Here is a 19,915-nt window from a genome sequence, read left to right as displayed (position 1 = left end):
ATAGTGCTGGGAGAACTGCACAGCATCTGGCCAGCTAAAATATTTAGTCTTTAGCTTCTGGAGTTTTGCTGGACCAACTAGAATTTAAGAGAAAAATTATGAAGAATTAATGCTTTCATTTCTGAAGTAATTTCTTAACAAGATATTTATTTTATTTGATCTTTCTGGCTTCCAGAGAAAAGTGTGGAAAATCTTCTCATTTTAATGTAAAATAGTACATTATTCTTAAATAAAAATATGCTTGTATGCTGAAATTATTGGAGACCAGATGTCTTCAATATTGGCTACAGCTGCTGTTAGAGGGATGTTTTGTTTGTCAGAGAACAGACAGATATGTTTGGGGTTCTTCCATCAGTATTGTAAGGCAAATAACTTACTGTCTGGATTCCTTCTTCTGTCTTCTTAAATAACTCTAGATTTCAGTATGAAAAGAAGAACAGAATCCATAATCCTGTAGAAAAATAATCTTTTTTTTACTGGTGGTGATCACTCTGTTTTCTCTGTGGTTTTAGGCTCACTACTCTCTTTTTTACTGTAATAGCAATCAAAAAAAGTGTTTTCATACTTCTGGACAAGAAATCAATTCAATTTCTTTTAGTTTTGGAGAAATCTCTCAACAGTAAAACACTAAATGGTCAAATGTCTTTTGAAAATATCAGGTGCACTATTGACTGTTTTGTATATACAATGCCTACAAGTCAGCTTGTCATAGAATGGGAATCTCAGTTGCAAGGGACCTACCAACAATCATTTAGTCCAACTGCCTGACCACTTCAGGACTTAGCAAAAGCCAAAGCATGTTATCAAGTGCAATGTCCAGATGCCTCCTAAATACTTTATGCACTCCAGGAAACCTGTTCCAGTGTTTTACCAATGTCTCAGAACAGAAATGCTTTCTGATGCCTGATCTGAACATCCCTTGGCATAGCTTAGGGCCGTTCCCGCCTGTCCTGTCACTGAACACCAGGGAGTAGAGCTCAACCATCCCTCTCCAATTCCCCCCCTCAGGAATCTGCACAGAGCAATGAGGTCACCCCTCCAACCTCCTTTTCTCCAAACTAGACTGACCCAAAGTCCCCAGCCATTCCCACAGGACAGACCCTCCAGCTGTGTTCCCCTCCTCTGGATGCATTCAGAGAGCTCCACATCCTTTTTAAACTGTGGGGCCCAGAACTGCTCACAGCACTCCAGGTGAGACTGCACCAACCACTGCCTTTCCTTCATCTTGCCTTTATCCAGGAGGAGGGTGATTTTATCTCAGAATGATACCAAATTAGTTAAATAGGACTTTACCAAACTTGACCTCAGTCAAAGTTCAAATAAAAATAGACTCTTAAATTTAATCTTCTAGGCTCATTCTCACATACTTAGTCAGGAACTCTAAAAAGTCAAATTAGAATTTTTATAAAATACTGATGGCTTAAGGGATGCTTTTCTAAAGCCTGGGACATGTGGTCACTGCTGATGGTGCTACTGTAAAAGTCTAAGAAGTATTTTCTCCTTTGCAAGTGCCTTTCAGTATGAGATCAAATTTGTTGTGTTTTTTTGTTTGCTTGTAAGTAATAAGTATCTGAGCAGTTGATCTTTGAAGGGCTGAAAGTATGCTAAAGATATGAGTGTTGGGCATTTAAATTTAATTTGTGTAGTTTAAAAGTACAGGCAGCCATATTATAAAACTAGTACCAAAATGCCTAATTCCACATTAATCTCCAAAATCATGAAAAGGGCTCTACTAGTGTTAGAGATGTAAATGTTTTAGGTCATGTAAGTTCACATAAATAAATAATTATTTTTTACTTTCATTTTACATAAATAACTAGAAAAATATTCATAGGGTAGTAGACTTAAAAATTTTATTGTATTTGTAATCTTAGGATTTTTAGTTACATTTCACTGAATAATATTGTGCCTAATTGAAAAAAAATCGCTGTATATTTGTGAAGGATAGATTCCCAGAGTTTATGTATCTTTTAGAGCAGTCTCCTTAACCTAGATATGTCTGGTTGAAGCAACTGTTGAAGCAACAAATACTTGTCTAGTATTTCTCAAAGGAATTAGTGCTTTTGAGGTCTCCAGTACCATGGATGCAATACCAGCACAGTTCACTGGAAGCATCAGAACTGAACTACTTTGTTAGTTATCATTGGCAAATAAGAATGGCCTTCATGCCAGAAACTTCAAAAAATTTTCCCAGTCTTCTAAGTGCTGCTGACTAAAGCATCAATTCCTGTTTCAAAGAGCAGCCTGATCCAGTCAGCAGTGTAAAGTGTGCCTAGCACTGTGGAGTGGGCCAGCAGCTGTGTTCTGGGTTCGTTGGCACAAAAGCAATGATCTTCTGGTTTTAATGAAAGAAGCAAAATAAAGCTGGCAAAGGAGATGTTTTAAGAGATAGTGAACCATGTTTTTATTTTTCCATCTTCAGAACAGAGGGCATTTTACTTAATTAAGTTTTCTAAATGTAATTGAAGCAGTACCTCCCAACTACCAAAAAAAAAAAAAAGAGGAAAATAAATGTAAATTGAAAGAATTTGGAGGAAAGGCAGCATTATTAACAAGGGAAGTTGACTCTAATTCCTTCTTGCCGTGTGTCTTATGTAATATAGCAACAGGAAGGGTTTCAAATTGCTTGCTAAACTTCTGCATCCATGCCATTGCATTATGAAAAGGCTGGGAATGGATAGGTAAGTAACAAGAGAGATATGTCTGTGGATGTCAGCTGAATGGCTGGAATACTGATTGAGTTACAAATTCACTCAAAATACTCTAGTCAATGTCTGTATATTGGTTGAAGGGGGATGATAGTGATGATGGTGAGCAGAAGATTTGAAGAAATTAACAATGGGAAGAAGGAAGGATACAAAATCTAGGCCCACTTACTTTACTGGGTGTCAAGGGAAAAGGGAATATATCAGTTTTGGTGTTTCCATCTCCCTTTTGGTCCCCTTTCAAGAGTATGTATATGTATCAACATGAGCAGAATTTTGGTAAAAAATGTTGTTCTTCAGTTCTCAGGCACTGACCATAATATTAAGTTAAAACTTGGGTTTAAAATTGATATGTCTGAAATACTATCAAGTTCCACTCATCCTTACAAAGTATTCAGAGGGGTCTTTCACAAGATGTCACATCTTTCACAAGATGTGCTTTTGTAAGGGGCCACTGCTGTGTGGCTTAAAAGAAATTGTTTGTGTGCATCTATTCCAAGAAGTGGTTCAGAACTGCCTTGTGCTGAGTGCTCAGGGTGTCCCTGGTCTGTGGCTGAGGTGAGGGGCATCCCCTCAATGCCTGTCCCCATCCTGGTGTGTGCGTGTGTGCAGCTGTCCCCTTGCCGTGCTGGGGGACAGCTCCTCAGGTGGGGCCGTGCCTTCCTTGGAGAATTCCAGGTGCTCCAAGCTGAGCAGTGTAAGCTGCTGGTCAGATTTGTCAGCAGGTGTTGGTTTCCACAAATAACCTGGATCGTGGCTTTTTTCCCCAGAAAAGTTGATTGCCTATTGTAGCATCCCATGAATTCCCTCCCCTCAGCCAATTCCCAAGGGCATTGCCTTGGAAAGACTTACCATAGAGTTCATTCCTCCTGTGGGACAGATGAGACTCCCTCATGGACCTCTGCCCATATTTTACAACTTACCCTGGTTTCTCCCTTCCCTGTTTTCTCACTGGTTGGGTACCCCTGGTGGCTGCTACCCCTGGAGACCAATCTCCTTTGCCCTGCCCTTATCTCTGCCCCCATCCCTTCCCATTCTGAAGCTGTCCAGAGCCCATGGTAGCCCTCGTTTTTCACCTGCATTCCCTTTGGCTTTCACACAATAAATCTTGCTGGAATTAACTCCTGCAGAAAGACCCTTCTTGCCTCTCTCGCTGAGCCAGCCTTGATGTGTGAGTCTAAATGCACTGCCTGAATGTTAATCCAACTGGCTCTTCCACAGGAGGTGCTTGTTGGAAACAGATAATAGGCAGCAGTGTCCCCCATCCACCGCTCACATTGGGTGCTGGCACCCAGCTGCTCAGGTGGAGCCATACCGGGCTCTGCCTTCCTGGGAGCGTTCCAGGCGCTGCCCAGGCGAGCAGCATTAGCTGCTGGTCAGATCTGTCAGCAGGTGTTGGTTCCCACACATAACCTGGATCGTGGCTTTCTCCCCAGAAAAGCTGATTGCCTACCAGCGGGAGTTCCACGCGCTGAAGGAGCGCCTGCGCATCGCCGAGCACCGCACGCTGCAGCGCTCCTCCGAGCTCAACGCCATCCTGGAGCAGTTCCGGAGGGCCGTGGCAGAGACCAACAGCAGTAAGAATGCTATGAATAATTTTTCAGGTACACGCTCCAAAATATTTTTTTTATAAGTCTGCAATGCCAATATTTCTTGTTATTACTCTAGAATAAGAAATTGCTCCCAAGATTGGTGAATGAAGCTGTTCAGCACTGTGAATAAAGTTGTATCTGATGTGGGTGTTTTGGTTTGTTTTATCCAGTTGTTGTCCTTAACGATTCACCCACCCTTATTCAGTCCCTAAAGTCATAGGAATTACTTACTGCACACCAAGCTCCCAAAGTCTGGAACTTCTGGTTACTTATCTATTAGGTTGAATATACTTTGATGATTAATTTACATCACTTTTTAATAGAGTCAGAGGGGAAAAGTGAGCAAACAGAAGAAATGGATGAACTTCAAGCAGTTAAGATAAGCTTAAAAGTCAACTGGAAAGTATTAAATCATATAGACTAAAGTATTGCTTATGATTTGTAAGAAGTGCAGGAAATGGCCTTTTCAATAACTAGTGATTAAACTGGTAAAATCTTCCATAAGTTTTTACCCATTTTGGAAACTGATAGTCAGATTTATAAAAAGCTGTTTGGCAATATTAGAGACAAACACTGCAATATTCACCAGACTATTGATGTTGACTTCTAAAATCACACTGTTACTATTTTGTTGCTCTGATTTTTGTGGATGGAAAACGAATAACAAATAAGTACAAATTTTCTGTCAAGAGGGCTGACTTGGTAGGTTGCAGAAATTTCACTGTATTGATCTTAAGGAGTTGGTCTATAAGGAGTTGAAACTCAAAGAGTTTTGCAATTCAAAAGCCTGGAAAAGTTTTTTTTGAATTTGTTGTCTACTTGCCTTTGTGCTGTGATTTGCAATTTTCAATAGATTTTTTTTTTGGTTGGGGAATGGTTATAATTATAGGCTCCAATGTTGATGCCACTCATGAATTGCTGTCTGACACTAATGGCCTGATCTCAGTAGTTCCCTGGATCTCCAGGAATTGCACAGATAAAGGTTACATTTAGCATGGTCTATAAATCTTGTCTTCCTATTTCATGTGTGTGTTTTTGCTTTTAAAGTAAAGCATGGAGGAGGTCAAATAATTTTGATTCTGGATTTAGGATTAAGTTATTACCACATTTGTTTCTAAAATTGACTTAGCTTGCTTTTAGGCAATATGTTTGTAAGGAGTTATTCTCTTCTGATGCAGCTGAAAGTACTAATTCATTTAACATTCTACCATGTCTGGATCCCAGCTGGAATGGACATGCACTTTTTTCATGCAGAGCCATAATGGGAAGCCATCTGAATTACTGAGCTTTTGTGCTCAGAACATAGGATTAGATAGGTTTTTATTAAGCTTAATACACTTAAGTATACATAATACTCTTTGCTCTCTTTGAAGCTGAAAGAATTCCAGATTGTTTTGTGTAGATCCTTATTCATTCAGACAAGAGCTGTCATACTTGGACAGAATTTAGTCCAGGTTTTGCAGTTGAAGTTAAAGAAATGTTAGCAGGAAAAGTAAAATGTTCCTGTATTGGAGTCTATCAAGATAGACGTACCTACTTATGGCATCTATTTACAAAGCTTTTTGTGAGGTTTGACGTGGATAGGAATTTAGTTTCACCTAAAAATAAATGCTTTAAAAATCCCCAAACATACAGAACCAAAATCCGCAACAAATCCCATCTATCTTTGTAGAAGCTGTGCTAAGACTCTGAGAGGAATTACACTTATGGCTTTCTTTTTCTTGCTTCTCAGTTTTATCTCAAGAAACCTTGACTACAGTTTTTTGCTTAACTTGATATTATAAAGCCCATAAGTTTTTGAAGATCCATATGCTATCATATTTTCCATTTGAAATGAGTTGTTTTCACACTTGATGCAAGAAAATCAACACACCCAGCAGGGTAATTTTAAAAACTGTTATTTGCAACTTTGAGAGCCACCTGGACATACTGAAAGGCAGTTGCAGTAGAAAGAGCAAGAATTATTCTAATGGAATCTAATAGGGTAATTCTGTGCGAATGGACTAAATTAAGTTTGTGTTAATATTTTTTTTTTTTTTTCAGGAATACTCAAAATATCAACTGTATGTTTAATGCTATTTTATTTTGTATCTCTATGTGCAGTATATTCCAATATGTATTCATAGCTCTGAAAAGTTATTTGCAGTAGTGTTTGCTGGATGGTGATGACTTCTGTAAGCAAAAGTGAAAAATTATTTTGGGAAATAAGCCTCCCATTTGATTAATTGGGGAAAAAACCGAACAAAATCACCAACCCCCCAAATAAATGGAGCATTATTTACTTCTGTAAATTCACACTAAATCTTATGTGATCAAATAAATATTAACTTTATCTGTAACAAGATGATAGGTGCAAAATAGTCTTGGCCATTTTTTATTAAAAAATCAAAATAAGAAAAGACTTCTTTGCAGACAAAATATGATGACTCAGAAAAGTGCATAATTTATTCTGGCTTTCAGTTAGGACCAAGTTTGGGATTTTATACTGTTTACTATTGCTTAAAATGTCATGTAATTTGTTTTCTGCATTTCTGATTTCATGTATGTTTGCAGATGAGACGCTGAAGCTGTTAAAAGAGCTAACAAGTAAAAAATCTCTTCAAGTGCCAAATATCTATTACCATTTGCCTCATTTGTTGAAAAATGAAGGAAGCCTTCAACCTTCTGTGCAGGTTGGCCTTGGAAGGACAGGAGGTATGCTGATATGGTGGTTATTTCATGTTTTATATCTGGAGGACCTTCTAGTTTTAGGAAAAGAATTTACTGCATTTCTTGGTAGATGAAGGACATCTCGTTTAACTTGTGTGATATTGAAATCCTTTAAATTCACACTGAATCTGAGATGAAAGGAGCTTGGTTTCAGCTTTGCTCTTTTCTGCATAATCTCAGTCACACCCCATGCCATGTTAAGGCACGCATTAAGAAGCATTTAGTTTGGATGAATTTTTTTGTAGCTAAAGGGAAACAAAGCTCAAGCAGTACAGAATATGGCTTTTCAGATTTGTAGGGCAACTATGCATGGTTGTAATTATTTTAGCATTGATGTTTCTCTTGTTCTGAACAGTATATTTCAATATATAAATTAAAAGTTGAGAGAGGTAAGATAACCAGATATAATTGCATCAATAAAATCTGGACAGTGTTGTAGTTAATCCTGGCTTGTATTTTTTCATTACTTCAGTGAGTTTGACTGCTCCTTCTTTTAACAGAAGGTATGCCTGTATGACAGATGTGTGGGCTCAGGCCACAGGTTTATTTTTCTGACTATAAATACCTTTTATTTCAATGTTGTTGTTCAGGGAGGAAAAATCTAATAATTCGTTATTGTTTTAAGTGAAGTCTGTATTATGTCCCCAGGGAATATATGGTAGAAATTTGGAATTGAAAAATAGGAATTGGAATCAGATTTATTTAATTAAACAGAGGGAGGAAATTCAGAATTTTAGGACTTGATGAAGTCTGCTTTATCCTTTCACTGCATTCCTGCTGCTATCTGCAGTGTTCCGAGAAGGTAACCAGCAACCAGCCCTAGGTACAGTGCAGAAGGAAAACTATGGAAAAGTTAAGCAGCACAGGACTCAAATGGCTTGCTGAAAAATGATGTTAATAACTTTCTAGCTAGGGATGTATTGCTTTGCATTTGTGGTGCTTTTATCAGAGAAAAGGAACTTTGTTGAGGAACTTCCATGCAGTTCTGTTTTCCTGGACTTGTTTATTTAGAAGAACCAAGACCAGGTGCAAGGAAAGTAATAGAGGCTTTCAGCAGTATTACTTTAAAAGATAACTTCTGAGAAGTTAAATACTTGAGTTTTGAAGAATGGTTATACCAGTTTTATTTTAAAACTTCAGTTAGGGAGTTTAATCAGTCTTGGTGCACCTTGTCTGAATAATACCGCAGTTGTTGATAATTTCCCATTGCACTGGGGTTTGTGTGACAACATTTTGGTAACAGGGAGGATACAGGGGTACTTCTCTAAGAGAGGCCAGCAGATTTCCCTGTCTCCAGTGGAACCAATAGCCAGACCAGCACCACTGGAATAACAGATTGAAGAGGAGGGGAAAACTGCTCAAGGGCAATTGCAGCTGGTGAGAGGAGTGAGAACATGCAAGGTCAGTGCAGAAGGAGGGGAGGAGGTGCTGCAGGGCAGAGTCCCCTGCAGCCTGTGGTGAAGAGCATGGAGAGGCAGCTGTGTCCCTGCAGCCCATGGAGCAGAGATCCACCTGCAGCCTCTGGAAGACCCCATGTCACAGCAGGAGGATGCCCAAAGGAGGCTGTGAGCCCCTGGGAAGCCCACACAGGAGCAGGCTCCTTGGCAGGACCTGTGGGTCCATGGAGAGAGGAGCCCATGCTGGAGCAGGCTTACTGGCAGGACTTGTAACCCTGTGGAGGACCCACAGTGGAGGAGCCTGTTCCTGAAGGACTGCAGCCCATGGAAGGAACCATGCTGGAGCAGTTTATGAAGTTTATGAAGTCTATGCAGCCTGGGGAAAGAACTTAGATTGGATGGAGGTGTTCATGGAGGACCGTCTGCCATAGTAGAGACCCCATGCTGGATCAGGGGAAGAGTCTGAGGAGTCCTTCTACAGAGAAGAAGAAAGTGGTGGAGGTCATGTGTGATGAACTGAATTCCAGCCTCCATTCCCCATGCCCCTGTGCTCCTGGGAGGGAGGAGGTAGAGAAATCAGGTGTGAAATTGAGCCCAGGAAGAAGGGAAGGGTGAGGAAAAGATGTTTTTAGATTTGGGTTTATTTGTCATTACCCTCTGTTCATTTTCTCAGTAATAAATTACTTCCTCAAGTCTGCTTTGACTGTGACAGTGAGGAGGGGTGTCTTCCTGCCCTTATTTCTACCCATGAGCCTTTAGTTGCATTTTCTCCTCCCTGTCCAGCTGATGAGGTGAGCAATAGAACAGCTTTGGTGGGTACCTGGTGTCCAGTCAGGATCAGCCCATCACACCTACACAATAGTCTGGCATGTCTAGGATTGGGGTTTTTTGTCTTCTGTGTTTGTTCTGAGAACTGGTGTTAACTGTTAGTCATGCTGCTGATGCTGGGTGGCATATTTTAAACTATTTTTAATTACTGCAATCTCCACCTTTTAAACCTTTGCATTTATTAAGCAATGCCTTATTGCAAGATTTTATTTTTTCTATCTTGTGTATGCAATCACTGAAAGTACCTTTCTGGTTTGTTTGATTTCAGTTTCCATTGTAATGGGAATACCTACAGTGAAAAGAAAAGTCAAGTCTTACCTTACAGAAACTCTCCACTCCCTTATTGATAAGCTGTCCCCTGAAGAAAAATTGGATTGTGTTATGGTTGTCTTTATAGGAGAGGTAAAATCGCTTACATTTTTTAATACAATTTCTAACCTGCCTTTAATCACAAGTAACACTCCTTTCAGGAACTGATGAGGATCTGCTTTTTCTTCAAGATGCAGACAGATGACACTTTCCTTCCAAGAAAAGGAAAGTGTCAGTCTTGGGTTTCTGAGATACAATCCTGAAGAGCCCAGATTTTTCTGTTATCAAGGGAATGGTGGACATGGATTCAGTGAAGTGATTATTTTGCAAATCTTAAGTTTATATTTATTGGCAAAGAGGTGTTATTCCTTCAACATAAGAATAATGGCTAAGGAACTCTGTTGTAGGGGAGAATTCCTTCCATTTTCTTTGTGCTGCTGCTTAGTCCTCTGTCAAACGAGTGCTGCAGTTGGAGATGTGAGGCACAGATTGTTATTGAATTAATTTTCTGGACAATGTGGATGTTTGAAGCCCAGACCTTTCTAATGGATTAATTCAGTGTTCAGTTGGACTGTTTGTTCACTTTGGCTCTGATTTAGTGGAAATCAAATTTAGGAAAATGATAGAGTACTTTCAGAAATAATTCTGTTAGATGCTGGGAATTGCATGTACCTATTTTGTTCTCTATGCTTTTCTCGGAAGTCTGACTTGGACAGTGGGAAATTTATGTTTGACCTTCATCCATCTAACTGCAGTGCTCTGCTGAAACAGTGTTTTATAAGTCCCACAGATGAAAATTCAAATCCCCAATTATAACTGGAAATGGTTTTAATTTAGTGAGCTGGTGTCCATTCAGGGATGAATCAGTAGAAAATCAGTCATTTTAATACTTCTGTTATCAGCATGTTTTAAAACTTTCATTGAAAAGTTTGTAAACATTTTGCTTTTATCTGAGAATTGTTTCTCAGTATTTTCTAATGCAAATTGCTCTATTTTCTTTTTCTTGATAGCCAGTCAAAAACTATCTGTCTGGACAGATACAGTTTTTCTGGGAAAAAAAATACTTTCAAAACATTTCTTGATTGAGAGTATCAGGGAACAGAATTCTTTCTGAATTACTGGAATGCTGTGTTTTTCTTCACTGTATTAGTTGGAGAAATTTTATTGCCTGTGAATGTGGCTTATTTTCAAGGTTTAAAACTGAAGTTTCTTTTGTTTTGCTTAAGGAAGTCTGAACTATGAGGTCTGTCTGTTATCATTGGATTCTCTGTCTTCTGCAAAATTTGGAATAGGAGTGAAGTGTCCCCAGTGCCCCATCTTGTGTTGCCTTAGACAAGGCATATTGCTGTACCTGGGTTTTCCATAGCTGGAAACTTCCTTCCTTTGAGGTGCTGTGGAACACTCTCACCTTGGGAGTGTTTCTACAGAGGTGACCACCAGTGAATGGAACATTTCAATAGGGGAGCTGCTGCTCCTGTGCCCATGGAGAGTTGTGTGGTTACACAGCAGTTGCCCCCTGTGTTTTACTTCTTTATTGCACTTTGAGAGCAGTTCTGTGTGCTTATTCAGGCACCTGTGCTGGGCACTGCTAGTCAGGAATGTATGGGAACATCTGAAGAACCAAAGTTTATATTTTTGTTCTCTTGTAACCACTTACTAGATTTGCATTTCTTTTTCTTTACTCCATCTAATTTATTATCTTTCCTTCTTTATTCTTGGACAATGTTTTTATTTTCTTAAGCTCAATATCTTAGTTTGCTTTGCAGTTGCTACAGGGAACTCTCTACATGATTAATATGGTGCATTAAATACTTCATCCTGAATTATGCTGTGCTTTTTCTGAGCTATTCTGTATATTTCAGTTTCCTTCTGCAAGAGGAAAACTGTAGGTTTAATAAGCATTTTCTCTGGCTGTTTGAAGGAAGGCCTACTCCTCTGGTAGACTTCTGTTTCTCCTTAGATAAAAAGGATGGCTGTGTCTTTTAAAATAGCCTTGTCTGTCCCCTCTTATCTGTGGCATATCCCAGTCTGAAATGCATTACACTATTGCTGTCATTAACATGTGCAATAGTAAAGGCTTATTTAAAAATACATTAGAGCTTTGACCAACTATGCTTATTTTAAAAATTATGCCAAAAGTTTCTAAAAAAAGGTATGGCCTCTGCTGAAACATATGTGCAGTTTAAGTGCAGCAAGGAATGGTCATAGGGTGAGGTTATGTAATTTTGCTAATAAGCTTAAAATTACTATCCGTGCCTTGTCTATAGCTTGTAGCAACAACAAAAAAGGAGCACAAGGCTACAAAAGTGATTTTAGAAGAAAATGATAGGAAAAATAGCATTTCAAAAGGATTTTAGTATTTTTCTTGCTATCTTTATTTGAGAAATCAAATTTACAGTGGTTAAGAAGCATTCTGGGAGCCATAGTTGTGGGCTGTAATCTCTGTGCTAAGCACACTACAAAACTCTTCTAATACTGCTGTTTTTTAGTAGTTCAATCTCACTCATTTCTTGTAATTAAATTTTTTTGCTGGAAAACAAATTAGAAGGCTAATGGCCTTCTGCAAACAGCATCAACAGTGTAAACAGAGGAGCTAGTAAATAGAGATGCATTATGGTTGCTAAATAAAGAGATCTGCACATTCATTTACTGTATGGATATTTCTCAGTAATAAAATTGTCCACAGTAAATTTCCGTACTGGAAGTTCAAGAAACTCTGAAATATCTCAGCTGATGTGACAACTAATCACCAATTTAAATAATTACTAGAATTGCTTGACAGTAAACTATTCAATTGTCCTAGTTACTGACATATGTCTGTGTTCTCCAATTTGTTAAAATCACTTTATGGCAGAATAATTTGCAGGTATTCATTAGGATGACTAATAAATAGGTATGATTCATTATTCCTTAGTACTTCAAAATCTTTTTGTTCCCCCTCACTATGTAGCTAGTTCCTAGTTCATATGAGTTGAAAACAAATTATTTAAATCTCATTAACCTGCTTTGTGCAAGAACTTGTTTTCAGAATAAGCCATAGACTCTAGGTTTAAGAAATCATGAACTCTGAGTTAAAATTGTTGTCTAGTATTTTTATTCATTAGGGTTTGCAATTAACATGGGAAACATGGTTTTGAAGTACTATAAATTAGCATAGTGGAACAACAGACATATATATACACTCACAACTGAATAAGAGAGAAATTAGAATACTTTCCTAGTATCTAAACAAAATGTTATTTCTTTTTTGCTGTGAGATGTCATTTATAATGAAGAAAATGCACCTTAGACTTGTTCTAAATATATCAGAAATGACTGTCAGTCCACTTCATTAATCAGAGACTGCACTTAGCACAGTCTTTTGTACAAACAGTAATCAGTGCATGCTGGAAAGATGCCCTTGATTTGACCAAAAATATCAGAAGGACAAATCATTTCAGGAAGAATTGGAAGCCACTACAGGTATGCAAAAGCCTTTTGCTATTTCTGTGTGCTGCTGATTATATCTGACTAGGTAGTAATTGACCAGCCTTTTGTTCTTGGAGCATTAGGCCACAAGTTTTACTTTCTTACATATTCCTTATCTAAATCTTACTTTCTTGTTCCATGTATGCACAGTTCACTCAAGCTGGAAAAATTTGCATATCTTGATTATCTTTTACTATCATTGTGTTATCTCTTTATGTGAACAGTGGCTGCTAAATTAAGAGATGTTGATCTTGAGTAGGGTTTTCTCTGTGCTCCTTCTGTGGAGAATCTTATTTATTATTTCTTGGGAAAAGTTTTTGTCCTGGTTAGGTCAGTGTGACACAAGCACCCAGCAAGGAACCATCCTGTGCATGGATATGAACAAAGCCTTAGCAGATTAAGGACTGGGTCAAATCTTGCTGAACCTGTTTTGTAGGTATTGACACTGCAATGCAATATGTAAACCTCCACAAGGCTGTATTTTCACTTCTTCTTGCTCTGGGCCTGAATTATAGCTCTCTGATCAGCAGCTCTCTAGATGAAAAAACAAAAGAGTGTTTTGTCTGTCTTGCTCTCAACCTGGATGTATTAGCATCATCCCAGCTACAGAAATGTTCGTGCTTTCTGCTAATTGTTTGTGAGCTGCCCCTTCTTGGAACTGCCCTGGAGAGTGTATTCTCAGTCCCTGAAAGATCTGACAATGCATCTGGAGTTGGAGAGAATCTGATAGATCTTAGTGTATACATCAATATGTGTGTTTGTGTAATGTATATGAATTTTTAAAAAATCAAAGCTGTGATGTCAAGATACATTATCTACACCAAATAATATTAAAGGCCTACACAGATGGAAATCTTTGTTTTGGACATCTCACTCAAAGTTGATAAGGATGAACACACCTTCCGATACACTGCCAGCTCTTGTATCTGAAAAGGTAGCTTGACCTGTCAGTCAGAGTTTGAGATATTTATGCTGTTTTTGCAGTCCTTCTCCTTTGTCACCTAAGCTTTGGTATTCAGAAGTGTGTACTGCTGATACTGGGCACCAACGTAGGATTTTATGCTTCTCTTTTCATGTCAGTGACTAGCAAATTTTCTATAAGGAATTAAACCAGTGATAAAAATATTTTTTAGATCTAAGAAAAGATCCTTGACAAGTTGGAAACCTTGAATGTACCTGAGACAAATTTGCTATCTCAGCACCAAGATAAAATCCAGGATTTTGCTCTTTCCCCAAGCCCTAGACTTGTATGACTGAAATGCTTCTCTGAGATACTTGCTGAGGTGTACCTGGGCCACAATAAATACCTGATGCTTCTGATGAGAGAACATCACTATTGATAGCAGAGATGTCTGATCTCTCTGGTGACATCTAGGGTATTTGTGAGGTGGGAAGTAACAGTAAAAATCTTATTTCAGAAGCATTGCAGCAGGTGATTTCATACTTGTATGGTGGACTGAATTGGCACTGAATTTTTGGACAACACTATCAAGTTTTGCTGCAGTGGTCTGCCTTGACCTAAAAATTCCTTCTGTCCTCCAAATAAAGAGCACAAATTGTAGAAAGGTACTTTCTGTACAAGATACAGCAACTGCCTATCTTCTGGAAGGCAAACTGTCCAGACCATTTCAACAATGGCTTCCCCAAGGAGAACAAAAGGTTTCCCATGCTGCAAAGCAATATGTGCTGCTTTCTTTCAGACTCCACACAACTAGTAGTGGCTGTATGGCACTAGCATAACTTGCATCTGAATGTCTGGTCTTGCATTGTAATGCGATGCTTTTTGCTCTGGCTGGCCTTCTTAAAAACTCAGCTTGTTCTTTGACATGCTGTTGTGGTTCACAGCACAATCCATATGGATATTTGCTCTCATGATTGAGGATCTGACAGGCAGGGCACAAGGGTAGGGAGAAACAAGAGTGGAGTGCTACAAGAGTATACTTGTAATCCTGCTACTGCTGCCAAAGGCTTTTGCATTATGAAACCCTCTCCTGAACGGCATTGGGTTAATCATAGAAATGACTGAAGACAGAAAGAAATGTCTTGCCTATGTGGTGGAGGGGGGAATTTAAGGGAGAGATGAAGTCATTAGCTCATATAGGACACAGGCTGCATTTTGCTTATGTAACATTAGCTGGTTATGTTATGACAGTATTCTCATTCCTGTTTCTTGCCTTGCTACTTGGTCTCATGTTCCCTGTATTTAACTTGAACTCACTACTTCAGATTCAAAAGAGGACACAGTATTTCTGAATATAAATATTTTTCAGCTGCATTTGTTGAACTCTAAAAGATGATACTACCCTTTTCCACAGGCTTTGTTTATATACACACACTTCTGCAACCACTGGAAGCCACTGCTGCACGTTTATTCCTTAGGGCTTTGTCTTCACTGCATATATATCCCAAAATAGGTCAAATGCCACATTAGTGGCTGTTTTTCCCTATGAAAATTTTATGCCTTGTATGTAGGTAATGATACTTATGTGTACTTTTACTATTTCAGGGCAAATAAAAGTGTAGTTTGCCTTTTCTGAAGGCTGTAATTTTATATTGCTTGTCATTATATGAAATACGTGGTAAAATTATCCCACTCTTGTGCTATGGGATGATGCAAGATCAAAAAAAATTGTAATTAATAAGCAGTGAAATGACCACACTATGCAGGTTAGCGTGCTTGTTCCTCAGGGTGTTCTTGAATAATGTAAGTCTTGCTTCTAGTAGATTTCATTTGAGAATTGAGATCTGGATAATCCAGATAATCTAGTCTAGATAAATTTCCACAATGGTGAAAGTCCTCAAGGGGAGAACTTTGGAGGAGGTGAGGTCTCTTTGTTAAACTTTGAAGAAAAGACTGAGAGGTGACTTCATCACAGTCTGCAGCTTCCCTGAGGTGGTCAGTGGAGAGGAGATGTTGATGTCCTTTCTCTGGTGACCAGTGAAGGACACATGGAAATGGTGTGAAGCTGCATCAGTGCAAGTTCAGAATGGACACCAGGAAAAGATTCTTCACTGAGTGTCAGTCATGGGAATAGGCTGCCAGTGGAAGTGGTCATGGTGCCATGGTTGTCAGAGCTCAAGAAGCATTTGGATGATGCCTTTAGTCATATAGTTTAGTTTTAGGTGGTCGTTTGAGGAACTGGGTGTTGGTCTTGACGATCCTTTTGGGTCCTTTTTAGCTTGAGAGATTCTATGATTGCAACTGCTTTTCTATGCATCTGCCACTTGGAACAGTAAATCAACTTTTGGCCTTAAATGCCATGGTTTTTCTTACATTTTTACAAACAGTCTACCTTCTGTCATCCTTGAAGGTATGAAGTCAGGATTTAACAGTATGAAACGGTTGATTCTTAAAAGAAAAAATCTTGGTTTTGTAGGACATTTGGCTAGCTGTTCATCAGAACTTTCTAACCTCTCATTTTGACTGCTAGCTAATGTATTCTGCTGCTTTGCTGTGCACACACTCACTCATAAAAATCAATCAAGAAGTTCAGAAAGTTCACTGCTGCTCTGGCTCTTTTTTTTGTTTGTTGAGAATTATGATGTCTGTTCGGACAAATGTGATGTGCAGCCTTGCCAGCACTTCAAAAAAGTGCTTTAGAGAATTGAAGTACAGCATTTTGCAAAAACAGAGGAAATTTTAAAACTTATTTCACTGACAATCTGCAACTTCAGTCTGTTCTACAACAGATTCTGAAGCTTTTTTTAAAAGAAAGATTCATCAAAGGATTCTACATGCATTTGTCATCAATATTGTTGATGTAAGCAGTTAAACCTTAGATACAGCCATGTTCACTGGCTTATAAAACTCCACAGATCTCAGAAACTAGAATCTTCTTTTCTTGATGAAAGTTTAGATAGGCTCAAGGGGATGCTAATGAGGTACCTTGAAGATGAGTCTACTGTGGAATGTTAAATACACAAAATCACATCTGTCTCAGGAAGTAACCTGAACTGAAAGTAGTTGGAGTGTGGATGATAGCAGGAGGGGTTGTTGTATGTTCTCGTCTTGTTCTTGTTCTTATTCTTTGCTATGTATCATTTCATGGCTGCCTTTGCTGGAAGCAAGGTGCTGATGGGAATCAATCCTTGGTCAGGTGTGAATAAAGGAAGATGTCCTATTCAAGTGTTTTGCATTGTCTTGAAGATTAGTTATTTCATATGATTAAGAGGAAAGAACAGGCCAAATGATTTGAACTGCTGATACTAAAATAACCATCTCTACTTATGCCTTTCATTATGAAGTTCTCTGAGATCCACTCACCAGGACAAAGTTCTTTGTAAGGCTTCATGTGATTCATTGATAAGATGTATCCTTGTGGCTGGAAATTATCTTTGATTGGGGACTAACACAATTTTGCACTTAATTGCTTAAAAGGAATTTCTTCTTAAAATACTCATTTGTGCTTCTTTTTTATGGGTCCAGAATTCCTAGGGATTTCTTTTAATCTTCAGCCTTAGGCGTTTTAGTAAGAAAAAATGATAGTTTTAGTAATACCTTTGGATTTGGTAGACAAAAGCATTCATAGCTGTATTGTTGTGATCACCAACAACATTTCACTTCAATATCTACAAGCAGCACTGATGCCATGAAACAGATTTTAAGTTCATCAGGTTTACTCCAAAGTCAACCAGATGATTTTCACTGGAAGCCTAAAGAACATTTACACATTTTCTTTCTTGGTGGCTTCTTTTTATAAGTCTGGATTTGTCTTGTCCTGTTTAAGATTATTGGAGATGAGCAGTCTTGTGTCCTTCAGGTTGATAAAGAGTATCTTGTATCTTATTTGGTCAAGGCAGTAAACACTTCATTCCTTGAAAATGGGGAATAGATTTTGATTAATAATGGATTTTTTTTCTGTTGCTTTTAAGCTGCTGATTGAATTTACTGATACTGCTTGAAAGATCCTTAGATTTAATTTAGCTATTCCAGATTTCCTTCCATTGCAACCCTGCAAAGTCTTCTGTCTACTTAGCTCTTCCCTTGGGTATAGTGACAGCCTATCAAATTTGTTGTGTATTCTCATTTCATGATGTTGTATAACTTAAGATCAAAGTGCCACCTTCTTGGGACATGTCCTGAAGATCCTACTTGGTGTCAGACTGGGCAGTAAGAGGACTCAATTGTCTCTTGAAGTTCTGATGTAGAAAGATGTTTTGTGTTGAAATCCTGGTTCTGAATCTCGTATGGAGCTGGTAGATAGAAATACAACTGCTTATTTTAAAATGATGGCAGAATACAGTGTTTTAATGCATTTGATCATGTGAAAAATGACATCAACTCTTCTCATCTATGTGTTCTTTTTCTTTCTAAAAGTGTCATGTGCTTTTGCACTACAGTGATACAGTGATTGCTGATTGAGAAGGAAAAGTTGTCTACTAAGCCTGCAGTGGTATTTTCTGTATCTCAAGTTTATAGGAGCTAGACCAGACCTTCTTGACTTTTTGTGACAGCCAAGATTACCATATGAGGTTGGAAGACTTCAAGCTGCATCTTTTTGATGTGATCCTATTGTGATTGCAGCTCTGACAAGGGGAACTGCCAGCCTTTTGTGTGAAGCACACAAACTCTCTTATTCCAGACTTTTTTTTTCTTCTGATTGTGGTGTTTTCTGTACAAGAGTGTAAGGTTTTACAAGCAGTAGCAAGGCTTCATGGTAGTCTGGAAAATAGGTCAAAACTATGTTCCTGCTAAGGAGGTGTGCACTAAGGCACAGGCTTATGATCAAATATATGATTCCAGTTGGCTTGAAGTTTGGCATTTATTTTAATCTCTGGAAAACTGAATAGAAACTAGCTGTGTTTCTGCTGAGTGTGTGTGTGTGTAGATATATATAAATCCTATATTTTTCTATGCAGTTTCAGTATGGACTGTATTACATGTGTTGGAGTTCTTAATGCTGGACTGAGTAATTGAAATTTGGCATGCCAACTGAAATGCAAATTATTGTCTTTTCACAGGACGTTTGAACTGCAGCTTCTGTATTTTTAGTGCTTAAAAGACTTTGAAAAGAGAGAAAAAGAAATGCTTCAATAAAGATGGTGATATTAAAATTATTGTTAGGTAGTCACTAGGTTACTGTGATTTGCAACTGTTATACAAAGCAGAAGAATTTATGTGTAACTCCATTCTATTAATTAAATGTGTATAAACAACCCATAGAGGTATTTAAACAGTGATATGTAAGGGTTCTTATGGACTTGTGAGTCTCCTTGTGTGGAACACAGTGCAGCATGACTTTTAAATTGTGAGCACCTTACCAGCTTACTAAAACCTCTGCCCAGCATTAGGCATAGCACTTAGAAGAAAATACCTACGACAAAATTACAAGAAATACTTTCTCCTCACATGTTCTTGTGGTATTTAAAATCTGCTTTTGGAAGAAATCCACTGCTGTTGTTATCCTTTTTGAAAAGCGTGCGTCACTGGCATTATGTTTGATTTCATAAAAATAAATCTTTAAAAAATAGAAATGGTGGTTTTTTAAGATCAAAGGGTGAGCACCTTTATCAAACAAGATTAACAGTTCTATAGAAAGGCTTGGGAGGGATTTATTCTCTGTGTATAATCCTTTAATGATATCCTGTGTTACAAATTCATCAGAAAAAATTTGAACTGTTCCTTTGTTTCTGGTATTTCAAAGACAACTCTTTCTCCAGAATCCTTATGAGCCAGAATCTGGGTTGATTTATAGACTATTTTTTTCAAAAATTTAAACAATATGTCAAATCATTAGATTAGTAAGTGTAACAAAGACCAGGGTTTTCAGTCACATTTATGAGTTCACAAATTCTCTTTTCTTGGAATGCATGTGTACAGCCAGGTTGAATAATTGCCCTGTGCTGGGAATTTAGATGATCTAGACTTTTCCAGAATGTCACAATTTGTATTTTCACCAACAAGTAA

General features: G+C 38.2%; 1 protein-coding gene across 1 annotated transcript in view; it reads left to right on the top strand.

Moving 5' to 3' along the window:
- Positions 1–19,915, top strand: part of MGAT4A (alpha-1,3-mannosyl-glycoprotein 4-beta-N-acetylglucosaminyltransferase A) — a 77,806-nt gene that overhangs the window by 23,446 nt on the left and 34,445 nt on the right. The window contains exons 3-5 of the mRNA XM_063149765.1: positions 4,142–4,309; positions 6,851–6,991; positions 9,500–9,633. Of these exons, the coding sequence (XP_063005835.1) occupies positions 4,142–4,309; positions 6,851–6,991; positions 9,500–9,633 (443 nt within the window). The remainder of the gene's footprint in view (positions 1–4,141; positions 4,310–6,850; positions 6,992–9,499; positions 9,634–19,915) is intronic.

Source organism: Melospiza melodia, chromosome 2, assembly GCF_035770615.1.
Source record: "Melospiza melodia melodia isolate bMelMel2 chromosome 2, bMelMel2.pri, whole genome shotgun sequence".
NCBI classification, from domain to species: Eukaryota; Metazoa; Chordata; class Aves; order Passeriformes; family Passerellidae; genus Melospiza; species Melospiza melodia.
Note: the sequence above shows the minus strand (reverse complement) of the source record. Positions and strands in the feature narration are given on the sequence as shown.